At 44.2% G+C, this 17,768-nt stretch overlaps 1 protein-coding gene and 2 long non-coding RNA genes across 4 annotated transcripts in view; 1 reads left to right on the top strand and 2 right to left on the bottom strand.

Moving 5' to 3' along the window:
* BASP1 (brain abundant membrane attached signal protein 1) overlaps positions 1-16,487 on the top strand; it is a 78,230-nt gene extending 61,743 nt beyond the window's left edge. The window contains exon 2 of the mRNA XM_081873170.1: positions 14,636-16,487. Coding sequence (XP_081729296.1) covers positions 14,645-15,382 — 738 coding nt within the window. The 5' untranslated portion in view covers positions 14,636-14,644 and the 3' untranslated portion in view covers positions 15,383-16,487. The remainder of the gene's footprint in view (positions 1-14,635) is intronic.
* The window catches only part of LOC309348135, a 220,655-nt gene that overhangs the window by 83,652 nt on the left and 119,235 nt on the right, over positions 1-17,768 (bottom strand). The gene's annotated exons all lie outside the window — the stretch shown is intronic.
* On the bottom strand, positions 5,123-17,688 carry LOC309348194. 2 transcript variants are annotated; one of them, XR_014159287.1, is made up of 2 exons: positions 17,266-17,688; positions 5,123-5,487 (listed from the first exon to the last, which is right to left on the bottom strand). It is a non-coding gene; the product is annotated as an uncharacterized lncRNA (long non-coding RNA). The 2 variants fall into 2 exon arrangements; XR_014159288.1 differs by lacking the exon at positions 17,266-17,688 and adding an exon at positions 12,858-12,903.

Here is a 17,768-nt window from a genome sequence, read left to right as displayed (position 1 = left end):
CACCCTTGTTCCTGTTGTCGATCTTCCCTCACCCCTTCTTCCCTGGCAGGGAGGGGAGAGCCATTTTGGGGTTCACCTCAAGTGCCAAAATATTTTGGGACAGCCCTGGATACATCCTTGCCTCTGTGCATCATCATCATCATCATCATCATCATCATCATCATCATTATTTATATACCTCCCTATACCTGGATGTCACAGAGCTGCTGTAGTGTAATGGTTAGAATGCTGGACTAGGACAGAAGAGACCAGCGTTGCTGTCCCTACTCAGCCATGAAGTTCTGTGAGTGACATTGAAACTGTCATTTTCTCTGCCTAGACGCCAGTGGCACTGTGGTCTAAACCACTGAGCCTCTTGGGTTTGCTGATCAGAAGGTCGGCGGTCTGAATCCCCGCAATGGGGTGAGCTCCCATTGCTCTGTCCCAGCTTCTGCCAACCTAGCAGTTTGAAAGCATGCCAGTGCAAGTAGATAAATAGGTACCACTGCGGCGGGAAGGTAAACAGTGTTTCTGTGTGCTCTGGTTTCCGTCACAGTGTCCAGTTGTGCCAGAAGCGGTTTAGTCAGGCTAGCTGCATGACCCGGAAAGCTGTCTGTGGACAAACTCTGGCTCCCTCAGTCTGAAAGCGAGATGAGCGTCACAACCCCATAGTCGCCTTTGACTTGACCTAGCTGTTCAGGGGTCCTTTACCTTTTACCTTGAGGCTGGTATGAGAATGGGAACGTCCATATATGCCGCCCTAAGCTCCTTGCAGGAAGAGATTGGAGATAAAAAATGTAATAAATGAAGGAATGAAGACTGAATTGCCTGGTTGCTTGTGAAATACAATAGCAAGTTTGGGAAGGTAATAAGTAATGGGGCACAACTGCAACAGATAGTTACTAACCTGCCATTCCTTTCCTCCTGCCCTTTTTTGCTCTAACCAAATTGTCAACGGTGTGCTCTTAGTTTTCCATATATGAAGGTGAAGGTGGCCCTATGCTGTGTGTTCATATGTGTGTGTGTGTTTCTATTTATCTATCACTCTGGAATTCATTGATCGATACAGAGACCCCCAGTAGGATGGACTAAAAAAAAAAAGGGTGTTTTTTTTTTAAGACTGTGGGAAGAAATGCATGGAAACTACCAACGTTGCTTAAAGCCGCAGAAAGAATCTGTTGTTTTGAAACCGAGATGGGAATGCAGCTTCAAACAAAACTAAATCTTGCATGGCATGTTTACAGCAACATGGCTTTGAACTGGTGAGAATCTAGTAATTCAGACTGTGAAGTTGAAACTTCTTTGAGTTTCAAAGTAAACTCTCCTCTCAGAACAAGCATGGGGTGGCCTTAAGAAGAGACCCACGTGAGGAAAAGAGATGGACCAGTGTAGCTGAAACATTACTGTTTACAGTAGAGCTTCAGCACCCTATTTCCTAACTCGTGTTATGTTGTGCTAGCTCGGGATGCTTTAAGCTGGTTTGAACTTCCTCCTGCTCCGCCACTCCTATTCAAATGTTCCCTGTAAACAAGCGCCTTTTAAATAGTATTTACTTTTGTTGGCATATAAACATTCTTAAAGCACAGCTGGATATCCATTTTCAGAATTTGGACTTGAAATTCCAAGCAAAGCAGCGATAGGGATTGCTGGGGGATTGTTGATGCCTCGTTTCCAAACACTGGACCTGAGCCAGCCAAAGTAAATCCATTTAAAAGCCCCTTTTGATACCAGTGGAACGCCGGTTAAACACGTAATTAGCTTTTCCATCAAAATGGATGGGGGCTTAACTTTGGCTCATCTTTGTCCTGTTGAACCAGTATTATTTCCCCGTTCCTCTATTTATAGCTGCCTGTTAGTACCAATATTTTCATATTTTCCATGTAATGTCAAGCTTCACTCACACACCAGATCTCTCTTTGTTTGGTGGGAAAGGTCTCGAGTGCACAAGGGGAGAATGACCATAGCCTGAGCTTTTCGCTCGAGTTTGAGGAAAACACAAGATGAATGTCAGCCAGACTACAGAATCTTGGGAACTACAAGGGAAGGAGAGCGCTCCCTCAAAAACTGGCCCAGCAAAGTGAAACAGAGCCGCTTGTCACCTCACTTCACGTCATGAAAATTGTCATGGGATCTTTCCTGAGGCCATGATGACAGAGTGCTCCCTAGAAGAGAAGAAGAAGAGTTTGGATTTGATATCCCACTTTATCACTACCCTAAGGAGTCTCAAAGCGGCTAACAATCTCCTTTCCCTTCCTCCCCCACAACAAACACTCTGTGAGGTGAGTGGGGCTGAGAGACTTCAGACAAGTGTGACTAACCCAAGGTCACTCAGCAGCTGCATGTGGAAGAGTGGGGAATCGAATCCGGTTCACCAGATTGCGAGTCCACCGCTCTTAACCACTACACCACACTGGCTCTCATAGGGTGTCTTCTCCCAATTTGCCCCAGTTTCTGGGAACATCAGCACTAGTGCAGGGAGCAACTTTTGAGTAGGTTGTTTCCACATGGGGTGATGCACTGGGAATGGGCTGAACCCTGGGAAAGAGTGTTCATTGATTGATTGATTGATTGATTGATTGATTCATTCATTCATTCATTAGCTAGGCGTAGGGAACGCACAGCCCTCAAGATTTTGTTGGACTGCAACTCCCATCATCCCTAGCCAGTTTAGCCAGGTGTCAGGAATATCAGAAGCTGTAATTCTGCAATGTCTGGAGGTTCTCCAGTGGTCAATTGAACATTGCCACTGGTTTAGGATATAATGGGAAGCATGGTTAAGTGCTGAATACTGATTAGTCCTTGTGTGAAGGAAGGCGCAAAGCAGGTGAAAAGGGTTTGGTGCCTTCATTATACACCTTTAGGCACCAGGCAAAAATGTTCCTCCTTAACCAGGCCTTTGGCTGATTGACATCTAATACCCTTTCAAAATTTATTTGGGAGAGGGGGTTTATTGGGCTGTTTTATTATTATTATTATGTATTTTGCATTTTTATATTGTGATTTTATGTTGTAACTGTCCTGAAACCTACATGCATAGGGCAGCATACAAATTTTATAAACCAATATGTGGCTTGTGCATATTTTACCTCTTATCTCTCTCTCCCCCTTGTCTAAACTGAGACTCTAATCTCCGAGGTAGGGAATAGCTTATATATTTATTTATTTTGCTCCCCTCACTCTTTAGCACTCCATCCATGTACACTAATGGCTGTACAACAACAGGAAAGATTTTGGATAAGTTGTGGCGCTCTTTATTTTAAAGTTGGCAGCAGTTTCCAGTTTGATAGCTGTTCTGTTGTTATGCTTGGATAGCTGATCACCACTGTATGGCTTGACTGGGGCTAATTCTCTCTGCTTTGTCCTAATGTTTGTGTGTTTTTAAGTAAATTTATTTATTTGGTTTTTCAGATTAAAAATTTATAGTCACATGTCCAACATACAACATAAAAACAAGATTCTTGGACTTTCCTCCTCTCCTTAGTGGGTCCTATTGCTAATCATTTCCTCCTGTATCTTTTGTAATAATCCAAATCTTTTATCTCTCCATTGTATCCAGAATTCACCATTAAACTACAAGTGATATCCCAATCCTAGTACAGTGGTGCCCCGCAAGACGAATGCCTCGCAAGACGAAAAACCCGCTAGACGAAAGGGTTTTCCGTTTTGGAGGTGCTTCGCAAGACGAATTTCCCTATGGGCTTGCTTCGCAAGACGAAAACGTCTTGCGAGTTTTTCCGACTTTTTCCCCCTCCCCCCCTTTTCTAAGTCGCTAAGCCGCTAATAGCCACTAAGCCGCTTAGCCGCTAAGCCGCTAATAGCGCTAATCCGCTAAGCCGCTAATAGGGTTGCTTCGCAAGACGAAAAAACCGCTAGACGAAGAGACTCGCGGAACAGATTATTTTCGTCTTGCGAGGCACCACTGTAATGATTTAAACTGTTTACAATGGTCTTTAAGATAAGTTATAAATTTCCCCCATTCCTTATTTAAAATGTGGTCCTTCCGATTTCTGATTCTTCCTTTCATTGTAGCCATTTTGGCATAGTCCATCAACTTGATCTGCCATTCTTCTCTGGTAGGGACTTTATCTTCTTTCCATCTCTGGGTTAATAACATCCGTGCAGCCGCCGCTTTTTCTTAATGTTAGTCCACCAGATTCATCTGTTGCAATACTATTACCTTACTGTTCTTTGCGATTTCGCATCCCATCGTTTCCCAGTCTTTCAGTGTTAATGTTGCTTTTTATGCATGGCACCTGTGAGGTGGCAGTTAGCGATGTTCTAATAAGCCTGACATAAGGAGTGTGCATTTGAGGACTTTGTGGTTTGGGACTAGACTTAGTCTTACATGGATGGAATGACTCCTTCCATCCATAGATTGCTTTTGGGGAAGGGGGCCTTGGCAAAAGTTGCTTCTTCTCTCTGCTGGAGAACATGTCCTCTAGGAGGAGTCCCACTCTAGGGATGCTCCCTCAGGAGAGACTGAAGACAGACTCCAACCCTGTATCTTCTGCTGTCTCATAGAAGAGCTGTGTATAGTCTGACCCTAAACCAGAAATGGATACCATGGTGATGCAATTTTGGCATATCTTCAAAATATGCAAATGAAGCAAAATCTGTGTTTGTCTCTATCAGTTTATCTATAAGCCCAATATGGCTGACCGTTGGTACAATTCCTGGGGAAGGGCAATGGCTTAAACATCTAGTATAGCACTGTTGCCATTTCTGAGATTTCCCAAGGCATTGTCTACACATTTCCAAGGGTACTTTCATAGGCTTAAGAGCTAGAAGCTCAACTCTGTAAGAGAGAGGAGGGGAATAAGAGGAGAAGAGGTTCTAAGGATGTGGGATTCAACACCCAGTTCCAATTTATGTTCTTTCAGGGTGACGCACTGAGTTCTGCCTAATTGCTTTATTTTGGTAAGCAGCACGATGGATTGATGGGTGGCGTGACTCTTAGCGTTATGAACTCTTTAGGGTTAAAATGTGTTTTCCCAGTAGTGTAATTATCTGATTAGGACTCTTGATGGAACTGAGAAGCTTGCAGTTACCCCACTGCATTTTTTGACCCTTGATGCTGCTATAGAGAATCATATGTCGTTTTCTCCCATTGCTATCCTGCTGCAGGGGGGAAAAATTATCCAGCTTACTTGGGAGATGTGGCCCCACAAATGGCAACATCCCTTGGTGCAAACTTTATTACATGCAGCATCTGGATCATAAAATGCAACACATGTTTCCAGATGGTTATGGGAAACAAACCCTTATCTCATTAGGAAATCACTGGGGACATCCTGCAATTGTAAACTTTCTGTGTTAAAGGCCCAGACCGCTCTGTGAAATGTCTTCTTGCTTGGAGTAGTTTTCTGCAAAGCACAGCGATTCTGCTTCAGCCCAGAGAACCATTTATGTCAAATTCCTCCAGGATAACGTTAGCATGAAGTGCAGAGGCCAGCTTTGCAGTTTCAGCAATGAATTTTATCACACTAATGCACGGGTGTGTGTTTCTTCCTATTAGAATACAAATGCAAAGAAATTAGCATAGGCTGAATTCAGAGGTAAAGACAAGCAGTGGTTTGCCATGAGGACAAGTCTAAGGCTCGTGTGCTCCTTTTGCCCTCCTCAAATGCACGTAAGGCGAAGAGATTAGAAGCTTCCACTTTCTGCATTTGCTCTTGCATCCAAACGTAGCAAACTACGGTTTGCTCAAACCACAGTTTTGACTTAGAATCCTACTTTGTGGGCAAACTATGGTTTGCCCACTAATTAAGCAGAAGCTTCTAATCTCTCCTCCTCCCATGTAGAAGAAGGGGTAAAAGGAAGAAGGAGCATTAAGACCTAAAGCTTATGCCTACCTGCCTCCTGAACAACAATAAACCATGGTTTATTGTTACATTTGAATTCCGCCAGGGTGAGTTTCCAGAAACACCACTGCTCTACACAGAACAAGGCACAATAAAACTTGGCTGAATCGGATGTGGTCTGCATTGCTTACTAGCCCTGCTCTGAGCCTTGCCTGAGTGCTTTGGGCTGGCTTGGAGTGTGTGTTTGAATTGGAATAATGCCTCTTCTTTACCTAGATGGAGGATTGAGTGATGTCAGTAGAGGTGTATAAACCGCTGATTTTTGGATGGCTGGAATGTGGTCTGCTGTCTTCTTCTTCTTTGTCGATCACTCATAGCCGAGTAAGATTGTCTTCCATGAACACAGTCTTAACAGTGAGTCCGTAAGTGACTGTGGAGGCCAATTCTGGATCCACACGTCCTTCCACAGTGAGGACATAGGTTTCCAGGCGGGAGTTGATCACGGTGAGGGTTTGCCAAGCGTGCCTTCCTCTTAGCACATTTCTCCCTTTCATCCTGAGTTTGAGCATCTTCAAAGCCTATGACACCTTTGGTAAAGGCTGTTCTCCAATTGGAGCACTCGCAGGTCAGTGTTTCCCAGTTGTTGGTGTTTATACTAATTTTTTTTTAAGATTTGCTCTGAGAGAGTCTTTAAACCTCTTTTGTTCACCACCAGCATTATACTTTCCATTTTTAAGTTTGGAATAGAGTAGTTGCTTTGGAAGATTATAATCAGGCATCTGCACAACATGACCAGTCCAACGAAGTTGATGTTGAAGAATCATTGCTTTGACACTGGTGATCTTTGCTTCTTCCAGTACACTGACATTAGTTTGCCTGTCTTCCCAAGTGATGTGTAAATTTTTTTGGAGACACCGTTGATGGAATCTTTCAAGGAGTTGGAGAAGGCGTTTATAAGTGGTCTACGTTTCACAAGTATACAGTAAGCATACTGTACTTGGATGGAGGATTGAGTGATATGAGTAGAAGTATATAAACCTCTTGACTTTTGGATGGTTGGAATTTGGTCTGTTGTACAAAGGTCAGCGTCACACCCATTGCTGCATCCAGTTTTGCCTCTGGCCACTTCCACAGACAGACATCTGACTCCTGAAGGGTTTCCCGTGAGGGAATGTGGCTTTTGAGCTGAAAAAGTTGCCTCACCTCTCTTCTATAGGGAGTGATGGACTGCAGAGGAGCAATATTGTGCATCTTAGTTTCCCTGCCATTCCTCCACCCTGAAGCTCTTCATGGACCCTGCTGTTCAGATTGAACAAGTTATAGGACACAGTTGACTTGCGGCATAAAAGCAGCAAATGTAGGGAAGTTTTTAATGTTTGATTAGAGAATAATAGAATTGTAGAGTTGGAAGGGACCTCGAAGATCATCTAGCCCAACCCCCTGAAATGCAGGGCTATGCAGCTGTCCCATATGGGGATCGAACCTGCAACCTTGGTGTTATCAGCACTATGCTCTAACCAATTGAGCTATCTTCACAGGGGATGTTTTAATACTTTGTTGGGAGCCTCCCAGATTAGCTGGAGCAACTCTGTCAGATAGGGGGATGATGATGATGATGATGATGATGATGATGATAATAATAATAATAATAATAATAATAATAATAATAATAATAATAATAATAATGTGATGGTGATGGTGATGTTGTCAGGAGGGGCAAAAGGAGGGGGGAAGCCAGCACATCACTTTAAGATGTGCTTATCCACCTGTCATTTGGTGGGCAACCTGGTGTAGAAATCTTGAGTGTTGAGTAATGTTCTATTTTACGTATTTTGAAATGACAGAGTTGTCTATAAGCTCAGCACAAACAGTGGGGACACATCTACAGAAGTGCAACTAAGGTTGGGCAGAGTAGCTGCAGAAAAATCTATGGTCCCCACTTAAATAAATCAAGCTGTGTAATCAAGCTCTTTGCCCCTGAGAAAAGGAGGACTGGTTGCCAGACCCACAGACAAACCTTGTGATTTAAGGTAAGAAGAGAATTCTGCAGCATCAGGAACAGAAAGGGTGCAAAGGTAGCATTCCAGAGAATTTTCAGAGATATAGATAAGATTCTTCCCACCGTGGAGGGGAAGACTCACTACTAGAAGGGAAGCCGATACTCCCAAATGATGATGTTTTCCTGAAGAACTGGAGCCATAAGTGAGGAAGAACAGAAACTGAGAGAACTGAGACTTGCTTCAGGGCAAGCGTAGAAGCAACTGATTATTTTGGAAAGCAGATGAAAATGGTGAACAGAAGGAAATGGAGAGGGAGGCCGGAGTAATGCTTAGTGAAACAGTGGAAGAGGATATGGAGCAATGTGGTCTGACAAGACCGCTATGGAAGAGAGGAGGAGAAGAAGAAAAAAGGAAGTCAAGGATTTGCCAAGGGGAAGAAACTTTCATAATTTTCCAGTTTCAGACACAGCGGCTGCTGACAAGAGGTTCAGATGACACTTCTGTTTCTTCTGTAGTAGCATTTCCTCCCTTCCCTATCAGCCTTTTGCTCGGTTATATTTGGGCACTTGACTACTTATGAGAACTGCAGCTTCTTGTCACTTGAGCTGACAAGTGCCAAGAAATCCCAGGCTTTGCACCACGAAGCTGGTGGGTCAGCTGCCCCATCTGAAGGCTTCATCACATATTGAAGCTGCTAAGTGAGACTTGTGAGGTGACTTGTAAGTGCCAAGAAGAGACTGCCGCTTCCTCTACAGCCTTCCTTTCTCACACTCTGAACAACTTGCTAGAAATATTTCCCAGATAGGCACACCACTCAGAGAAACTCCTTCATATGTGGGCTTTGCCTGCTCCTTGGGGGGCCAGAGTGGATTTCTGCCCTCCCATTCTGACACAGACTTCAATTGCCTGTCTGATTTGTTGGCCAGATGTAGACAAATATCAGACCCCGCACCTCAAGTGTCCCTGTTTTACAGGGAACGGTCTCAATTCAGAAGATGTCCTGGTTTCTGATTTGATCCCGGAATGTCCCATTTTTCCTTAGGAGGTCTCTGTTTTCATCAGAGAAATGTTGGGGGTTATGGCAGCATGTCCCTATTTTCATCGGAGAAATGTTGGAGGGTATGGAATAGGACATCTCTATTTTCACTGGAGAAATGGTGGAGGATATGCAATATGATGTCCCTATTTTCATCAGAGAAGCGTTGGAGGGTATGAAATATGGTTGTTGACTTTCGCTTTCCATGACCTTCTGCATTTGATGCTGTCCTGGCTGTTCTCTTGCCATTGTCTAGGCTTCTGGCCCTAAATCCTAGACAGGACCATTTATATCCCATGCTCCTGATAAAGAAGTGCCCCAATCCTCAATATTTGTTCTGATGTCTTTCCAGTGGTCCCTGTGCTTAATGAGCTCTATGGTGCAGGAATCCATAGGAGAACAGTTCTGGGCCTTTGAAATAATCTCTTGTCTGGGGTGCATTTAGCCACAACTCTTCTTTTAATTTGTTGGCAGGTAAAGAGGCACTTCTTTGTCCAGGTCTTTGGGAAGGGGTGCACTTCATGAAGCAACGAGAAAGTCTTTTCTGCCACTGCTCTGCGGTTTAACTGCCTTGTGGTTTTCCAATAAAGAACGCTAGTGCTGCAATATTTTGCTTTAGCTTCTCGTTGTTAAATGTGTTTTAATATGTATGTTCTTTCCAAACTGAGACCTTCGGGTGAAGGGTGCATTTTAAACATTCTTAATAAATAAGTAAGGTAAAAGGTAAAGGACCCCTGGATAGTAAAGTCCAGTCAAATTTGACTTTGCAGTGCTCCTCTCCGCTTTCAGGCTGAGGGAACCAGAATTTATCCATAGACAGGTTTTCTGGGTCATGTGGCCAGCATGACTCAACCACTTCTAGTGCAACGGGACACAGTGACGAGTGCCAGAGTGCACAGAAATGCCGTTTAGCTTCCCACTACAGTGGTACCTATTTATCTACTCGCTTTGGTATGCTTTCGAACTGCTAAGTTGGCAGGAGCTGGGACAGAGCAGCGGGAGCTCACTCCGTCACAGGGATTCAAATTTCTGACCCTGTGATTGGTAAGCCAAAGATTCTTGGTGGTTTCGACCACAGCGCCACCTGCGTCGCCCCAAAATAAGTAAACATTGTACTGGCACAGGGGTTAGTATACCCCCCCTTCCCTTAAATCCTAAGCACTGGGCAATTCTTAGGATTGCACCGTAAGGCTGCACCCTTTTGTCTTCTCACGCCACCCTGCCAGTGTCCCCCAGAAAAATGTTCCCCGGGGCCATCACCGTGGCAGTCCCGTCCCCCCCATGATACGCCCCTGGCCTTAAATATCCATGCATCCTGATTAGTGCTAGAGACGCCATTTATGTCTACAAATGCTAAGCAGCTATTTCTTCTTTGTGTCTAAGATTTATTATTATTATTATTGCACCCAGCATCATCAGAGTAAATGCGAAGCCTTGTGGCACAATTCATGAAAAGGATCTCTCTCTTTTTTAATGCCTAACAAATCAGGCGCAATGGGAGTGGGGTCAACACTTTGACCACATCATTTTCACCCATGAAAATTCTCCCTAGTTTCTATTGGCCCCATGGGGCAACAGATACAGGTCGCCATAAGCTGCAGGCTATTGCATCACACCTAGCAATTTTTTTTCTTCCCCATCCAATTATCATCATCATCATCATCATTATATTTTCTTATGCTACAAAACAAACTAGCAGCCCTTTTTATTTTTCCTTAAGCAACCAACCCGAAGAAGAGCTCTAAGAACTTAAAAGCATGCTCATTATTTTGTGATGCTTTTATTTCATTATAATGAAAGCATCACTCTACTGTTGCATTACAATCATCTGTTGAGCTTTTGTCTGGGGATCATAACATTTAACTTAAGAAATCTCTCTCATTTACTTTTCCTACTTCAGGGAACACCTTGAATATTTTGTGTCTCTAGAAGCCTGTATGGAAAACCTAGTTTTGCAAGAAACAATCAGTGACGGGACTATTTTGAACCCTCCTCTTGTTGAAATGAATGCATGCTTCCCATTCACTCCTATGGGCAAGTGCTGCACTTCACTGAGGTCAACATTGCAGGGGGGGGGCAAAGCCTTATCTAGCCAACCTCCCAACCTCCACTGGCCATGAGCCTATGGGGGAAGCAATATGCCGTGTGAGTGTGGAGCAGATATTGTGCTCCCACCTCTTGAAATCATCATCATCATCATCATCATCATCATCTACTTGGCCTTCTCCCCCCCCCCCCAATCCTGACGGCAGGCATTTTGCTGGCCATGTCAAAAGCAAAAGACTTTGAAAAAAACTGGAAGAGGCACATCAAACAAAAGCACACTTGTTTTATCCAAGCATAGCCGGGCAAACAAATAGAGGCTTAATTGGGGATTGGCTATCTGCAAGCAAATATAGCTCTCGCTATTGTTTAAAATCTTTGTTCCTGCTGATTTGCAAAACTGCTCTGAAGTGCAATGTGACTGGATGGGCATGAAAACTCCCATTTTCTTTATATAATAAGTGCACTGTGACCTACATGGGCAAGTTGTGAGAATTGGGGTGGCTGCATTGTTACTAGACTCCAGTAACTGTGCTCCTGACCCAAGTGTGGTGGGTGCCCTTTCTTGTGGGCATGTGGGAAGCCCATTTTGGAAGCTCTCCCCATAACCTCATAACTTCAGAGGAGCCAAATTACCACTTATTATGAACTGTTTCACAGTGAGCACCAGTGCATCAAAATCTCTCCTTTTCAATCAAGGGATACAGATTATTGTACCCACAGTGAGGGCTGTGAGTCCAAGACGCCTTCTTGGGCTCAGAAATCTCACTGCAGGTGGGGGCCACAAGCTCCTCACCTTGTGTCACAGGAGGCCCAGTGAAGAATAACCACGTATAAACCAGCCTTGGCCATGTCAGACACATGTCCCAGGCTCATAAACATATATGGTTTATGTAGCCATGGATGAATGATGCTTGCGTGAATCTATGAATCATGATTTACAAAGCCTCAGATGTTCAAATGCGGACATGGACTTGCCAAACCAGACTCTTCTAAATGAAAGGGTTGACTATGTTTTCTAGAAATATCAGGTTTAGAATTATGGAATGCCTACTTTTTAGGGTGGAGACTATTTGAGATAGTTATACCACTGACAGATCCTGGGTCTGGTTTACAAAGCAATTTCCCCCCACATCCCTATCAAATGTTAAATAATGGTGGGTAAAAATGTTACCCACTGTTTCATTTGTAAGGAAAATATGTAAGTGTTTAAAAATAACAATACAGTGGAACCTTGGTTTTCGAGTGTCTTGGAAGCTGAACAATTCAGAACCCGAACGCCAAAAACCAAGAAGTAATTGCTTCCATTTTTGAATGTGCCTCAGAAGTCAAATGACTTCTGAGGGGCATTTTTCATCCCCCCCCCATTGACTTTGCAGCCAGCCCATTGATCCTCGATTTTCAAACATTTCGGAATCTGAACTGCCTTCCCGAACAGATTATGTTCGAAAACTGACATCCCACTGTAATAAAATGTTCTGAAAGGCAGAGATATTCGACTACATCTCGCTTCGGATAGTATATGCAATGCGTTGGCTTGTAGCTATGTGTAGATTTTAATGCAGAGCCTGTCTCCCAGCCACAACTGTGAGTGTTAGAAAAGGGAAGAAGAGGCGTGCCTTCTATTGCAGATTCCCATTTTTCTTGCTTTCTAATCTAGCCACCTGTGCCAAGGTATTACTGTTCAATGTCTTGTTAGAGACAGAATTGGGACTTTGGGTGGTTCTGATCTATGGTATGAACAGTTAGTTATATGAAGGAGCAGAAGGCTATACAGTGGTACCTCAGGTTAAGAACTTAATTCATTCTGGAGATCCGTTCTTAACCTGAAACTGTTCTTAACCTGAGGTACCACTTTAGCTAATGGGGCCTCCCACTGCCGCCCAATTTCTGTTCTCATCCTGAAGCAAAGTTCTTAATCCGAGTTACTATTTCTGGGTTAGCAGAGTCTGTAACCTGAAGCGTCTGTAACTTGAGGTACCACTGTATTAATCAAACCTTTGTCTTCTAAGGCGTTCTGGATTCCGGCTTCTGCCAAAATTTGGGTTTCATAATGGAAGGAAGGTGGGATATAAATGTTAGGAATTTATTGAGGGTGGGGAGGTTGGACATATTTATGCAAGTGCCATCTGCTTAATGATGTTTGCACATATGGTCAGGGGCTGTAGCTCAGAAGTTTTGCATGCAGAAGGTTTTGGGTGAAATCCTTGGTATGTCACAGCTAGTTAGGGATATTGGGAACTGTAGTCCAAAAACAACTGGAGACCCAAGTTTGGGAAGCACTTAGCTAGATGAACCGGTGGCTTTCTTCCTCTGCTCCATTGTATACATTTATACCTGTCAAGCTCCTGCCAACCTAACAGTTTGAAAGCATGTCAAAATGCAAGTAGATAAATAGGTACCGCTCTCGCAGGAAGGTAAATGGCATTTCCGTGCACTGCTCTGGTTCGCCAGAAGTGGCTTAGTCATGCTGGCCACATGACCCTGAGCTGTACGCCGGGTCCCTCGGCCAATAAAGCGAGATGAGCTCCACAACCCCAGAGTCGGCCACAACTGGACCTAATGGTCAGAGGTCCCTTTACCTTTTATACCTGTCAAGGCTTCAGGAAATCCTATCCCTCTCACGGTGGGATGCCAAGAAGTAGATAAACAATGAGTTCTTACCAGTAGTTTATTCAATACTCACCAAGAGATACAAGTGAATGCGGTCTCGTAGATAATGGCATTGCTCCAAGTAAAGTCCTCAGTCCCTCCTATTCTATGTCATCCCTGCACTGGTTGATTCTCAGGACATGCTTGCTCCTAGGAGAAGCGGGGTCAGGAATGCTTTCTATACTGAGTCTGTTAGGTGTTTCTCCCCGGTGCTGTTTCTCCCTCCCAATATTTCCCAGCTTCTCCCCTCTGCAACCCCTGAACTATGACCTTCTGCAAACCAGTATTCTAAATCTATAATGTCCTCCTCTTCTTGGGAAGGTGCAGAGAGAGGGGTGGGTGGTCCCCACCGTTCCTCCCCAGTCCAGCCATGACAATACCCAAGGAGGGGTATTGTCCTCTTACTGCTCTTTCTGGGAACTGGGGAGGGAACATTGGTTTCCTACTAGTGTTACAATGTGGTGGCTTGGATTGCACATGAAATATTAATTATAACAAGTTCCTTATTTACTGTGAGTGTACGTGTACAGTGGTACCTCAGGTTAAGAACTTAATTCATTCTGGAGGTCCGTTCTTAACCTGAAACTGTTCTTAACCTGAGGTACCACTTTAGCTAATGGGGCCTCCCGCTGCCGCCACGTCATTGCCACACAATTTCTGTTCTCATCCTGAAGTAAAGTTCTTAACCCGAGGTACTATTTCTGGGTTAGTGGAGTCTGTAACCTGAAGCATCTGTAACCCGAGGTACCACTGTACTGTAGATTTAAAATGGTGTAACTATTGTTTCCTTTCTCCTGAGGAATCCAGGGAACTATAGCACTGTCATGTGGGGTGCAGGATGGGGCTTCAAGAGAGAATGATCAGCTGTCCTCAAACTACAACCTTATTTAAGGAAAGCCATGAAAAGTCAGACCAGTAGAAAACAAACATAAATTTGGAATGTAGGTACCAGTTATGCCCGTGGTCTGCGGTGATGTAAATTGCTCATCATTCCCTTCTCCACAACGAATTCCAATGCTGGTGTGAGAAAAAAGCCAGTTCATGAGTGTTTTGTGTTTTGACCCTGGCTTAAAACAAGATGGCCTTCTTTCTGGGTAACCCTCTTTCTCTTTCCTTTTCCCCAGGGCTCCAACATGGGAGGCAAACTGAGCAAGAAGAAGAAGGGCTACAATGTGAACGACGAAAAGGCCAAAGACAAGGACAAGAAGGCTGAGGGGGCGGCCGTGGAGGAAGGCGAGGCTCTGAAGGAGAACGAGCAGAGCCAGGCCACCACAACGGAGACAGCAGAAGTGAAGGAGAACAACCAGGAGGATAAGCAGGGAGACAAGGAGGCCAAGAAGGCAGAAGAGAAAGAAGGGGAGAAAGAGACGGCTGCCCCGAGCCAGGAAGAGCCCAAGAAACTTGAGCCGGAAAAGCCTGATGCTGTCATCGATGCCAAGGCTGAGCCTCCGAAGAACAACGAGCAGCAGGCCCCCAAGGCGGAGGAGCCCAGCCCTGCCGCTCCTCCTCCAGCCAGCAGCGACGCGCCGAAACCTTCTGAGCCCAGCAGCGATGCAAAAGCTTCCCAGCCTTCAGAAGCCACAGCTACTAGTAAAGTAGATGACAAGGGTAAGGAGGAAGGGGAAGTCAAAAAGACTGAGGCTCCTGCAGTACCCACAGCCCCCCAAGAAACTAAAAGTGAAGTGGCCCCAGCTTCAGACTCAAAACCTAGCAGCAGCGAGGCTGCGCCTTCTTCCAAGGAGACCCCGGCAACAACAGAAGCACCTAGTTCTACTCCTAAGGCCTCGGAGCCTGCGGCCCCGCCAGAGGAAGCAAAACCATCTGAAGCCCCGGCAACTAATTCGGATCAAACCATAGCAGTGAAAGATTAAATTTGGACAGCCTATTGGGAAACGAAACGGCGGCGGCAGCAGCAGCAGCAGCAACGATGACAAATTAACCACTTTAAACAACCTGTGTATTTTTATTATTATTACCTCTCTCTCTCTCTCTCTCTCTCTCTCTCTCTCTCTCTCTCTCTCTCTCTCTTTTCCAGCTCTACTAACTCATTTCAGATCTGAAATAACAATATGTATTGCCCAGGAAAAATAAAAAAGGAAAAAAAACAAAGTTTTAAAAAAAGAGATTGTCCCATCAAGTTGAAAGGGAGGGGGTTGGGGTGCTGGTTCTGGCAGAGGACGGGCTGGGGTGGGGATCCAAATAGTATTTTTGTGGGGGAAATATCTAATATACTTTCTGCCAACTTTGCAAAGTCCTGTATTTCAATCAGTAGTTAAAATAAGGCAACCCAGATGTCCGAAAATGCAGTACCTCTTTTTTTTGTACGTGAACCGCTTCGTAAACACACTCCACCAATCTTTGGATCTTTTCCTTTCTTCTTTTTCTCTAATGGGGGGTTTGGGAGTGATGATGTAATTGAAGATTCTGCCCAGTTGGGCTCAGTGCCACACCAATCAGATCTTTATGAAAGCAGTATTTCCTGTGGTTTGTATTTTATTTTTTTTTTAATTTACAGCCTTTATCATTTTGTATTTTTTATGCAGTGGATGAACGGCAGCTTTCAGACGAAACTCACACAGCTGTCCACATTTTTTCTCAATGCCAATCCTCTGATTCTTCTTCCTCTCCAAATATTTTTGGGAGTTAAAAAAACAAAAACAAAAAAAACAAAAAAAAAAACGCATTCTCATCCTACTTAGCCTACCTAGATTTCTCATGACGAGTTTAATGCATGTCCGTGGTTGGGTGCACCTGTAGTTCTGTTTATTGGTCAGTGAAAATGAAAAAAAAAATTCTGCGTTCATTGCAGTTCCAGTTTCTCTTCCATTCTGTGTCACAGACACCAATACACCACTCATTGGGGAAAAAAACAAAACAAAAACAAACGAAAAAGCAAAATGTACAATGGATGCATTGAAATTATATGTAATTGTATAAATGGTGCAACAGTAATAAAAGTTAAATAATTTAAAAACATTTAAGGTGTTAGTGGTTGCAAATTTATTCAGATTAACTCTCCTTTCTTGAAAAATATTTGGAGCTGTCCATGGTAGTTTAAATGTGAGCCCCACTCTTTTCAAAGATGGCTTCCCCTGCCATTATCCCTGATATTTGACTGTGCTGGCTGGGGTTAATTGGAGTCCACAGAGGCTAGCAGAGGAAAAGTGGAGAGATTTGGATCTCTCCATTTTCAAACCAAGGGCTACAGTAAATTCAGAGTCGCAAGCTGAGGTCAGTTTTTTTCGAAAGGCTGTGCTGGTGGATGTGGAGACAAGTTGGTGGTAGGATCAGTGGGGCCAAAGAAGTAGGGAAAGAAATGTAGCCATGAAGCAAACAAGAGCATTTAGAACAAGGAGTTCTCTGCGAGTTACATATTCTAGGTGCTTTGTCAAATGGACGTAATCCACTAACAGGAAAGGGAAATGTCTATAGTGGCAGAAATAAGCAATAACCAATCACAGGGCAGAGAAGAGAGCAAGGTAAAGACGCAGTATAGCTACTTGGGGACAATTAGGCTTCTGGTTTCCCATGGAGGGGCAGTGGCACAAGTAGCAGACCCTCCAAGTGTCCCTGTTTTCCAGGGATAGTCCCGGATTCTGATTTTATCTTGGAATGTCCTGCTTTTCCTTAGGACATCCCTATTTTCACCGGAGAAATGTTGGTATGGTAGGACGTCCCTATGTTCATCAGAGAAATGTTGGAGGGTATGGAGTTATGTGGCCCCCCTAGGCAAGGAGGTAAATAACTATACAACCTTTAGAAGATATCTGAAGGGAGAAGCATTTCCCCAATAGCCAGAACCCAGGCTGTGTAGGGCTTTAAGGGTATAAACTAGCACTTACTAGTGGACTCGGATAACCAGTGCAGGCATATCAGAACTGGTGAGGTGTGTTCATTCCAGCACACCCTTGAAGAATCAGGTGACAGCATTCTATACCGGTGGAAAGTTCTGAACTCTTTCCAAAGGCAGTCCTATAAAGGATGCATTCCAGTCATGCTGTCTAGAGGTTACTAGAGCATGTCGGATTGTAGCCAGGTCATTGTTTTCCAGCAAAAGTTGTAGCTGGCAAATCAGCTGAATTTAATAAATGGCCACAGCTTCCATCAGAGACTCTAAATCTGGCTGTAATGCTAAGTCCAAGAGTACCTCCAAACCACGAGCCTGTTCCACAGGGGAGAGTGCAATCCCGGCCGAAATGGCCAGCTAGCCAGTTCAGTGAGTCACCTGCTATATTGCTCAGACATAACCCAGATTGA

The sequence above is a fragment of the Podarcis erhardii genome, assembly GCF_964252035.2.
Source record: "Podarcis erhardii genome assembly, chromosome: 8".
Lineage (NCBI taxonomy): Eukaryota > Metazoa > Chordata > Lepidosauria > Squamata > Lacertidae > Podarcis > Podarcis erhardii.
Note: the sequence above shows the minus strand (reverse complement) of the source record. Positions and strands in the feature narration are given on the sequence as shown.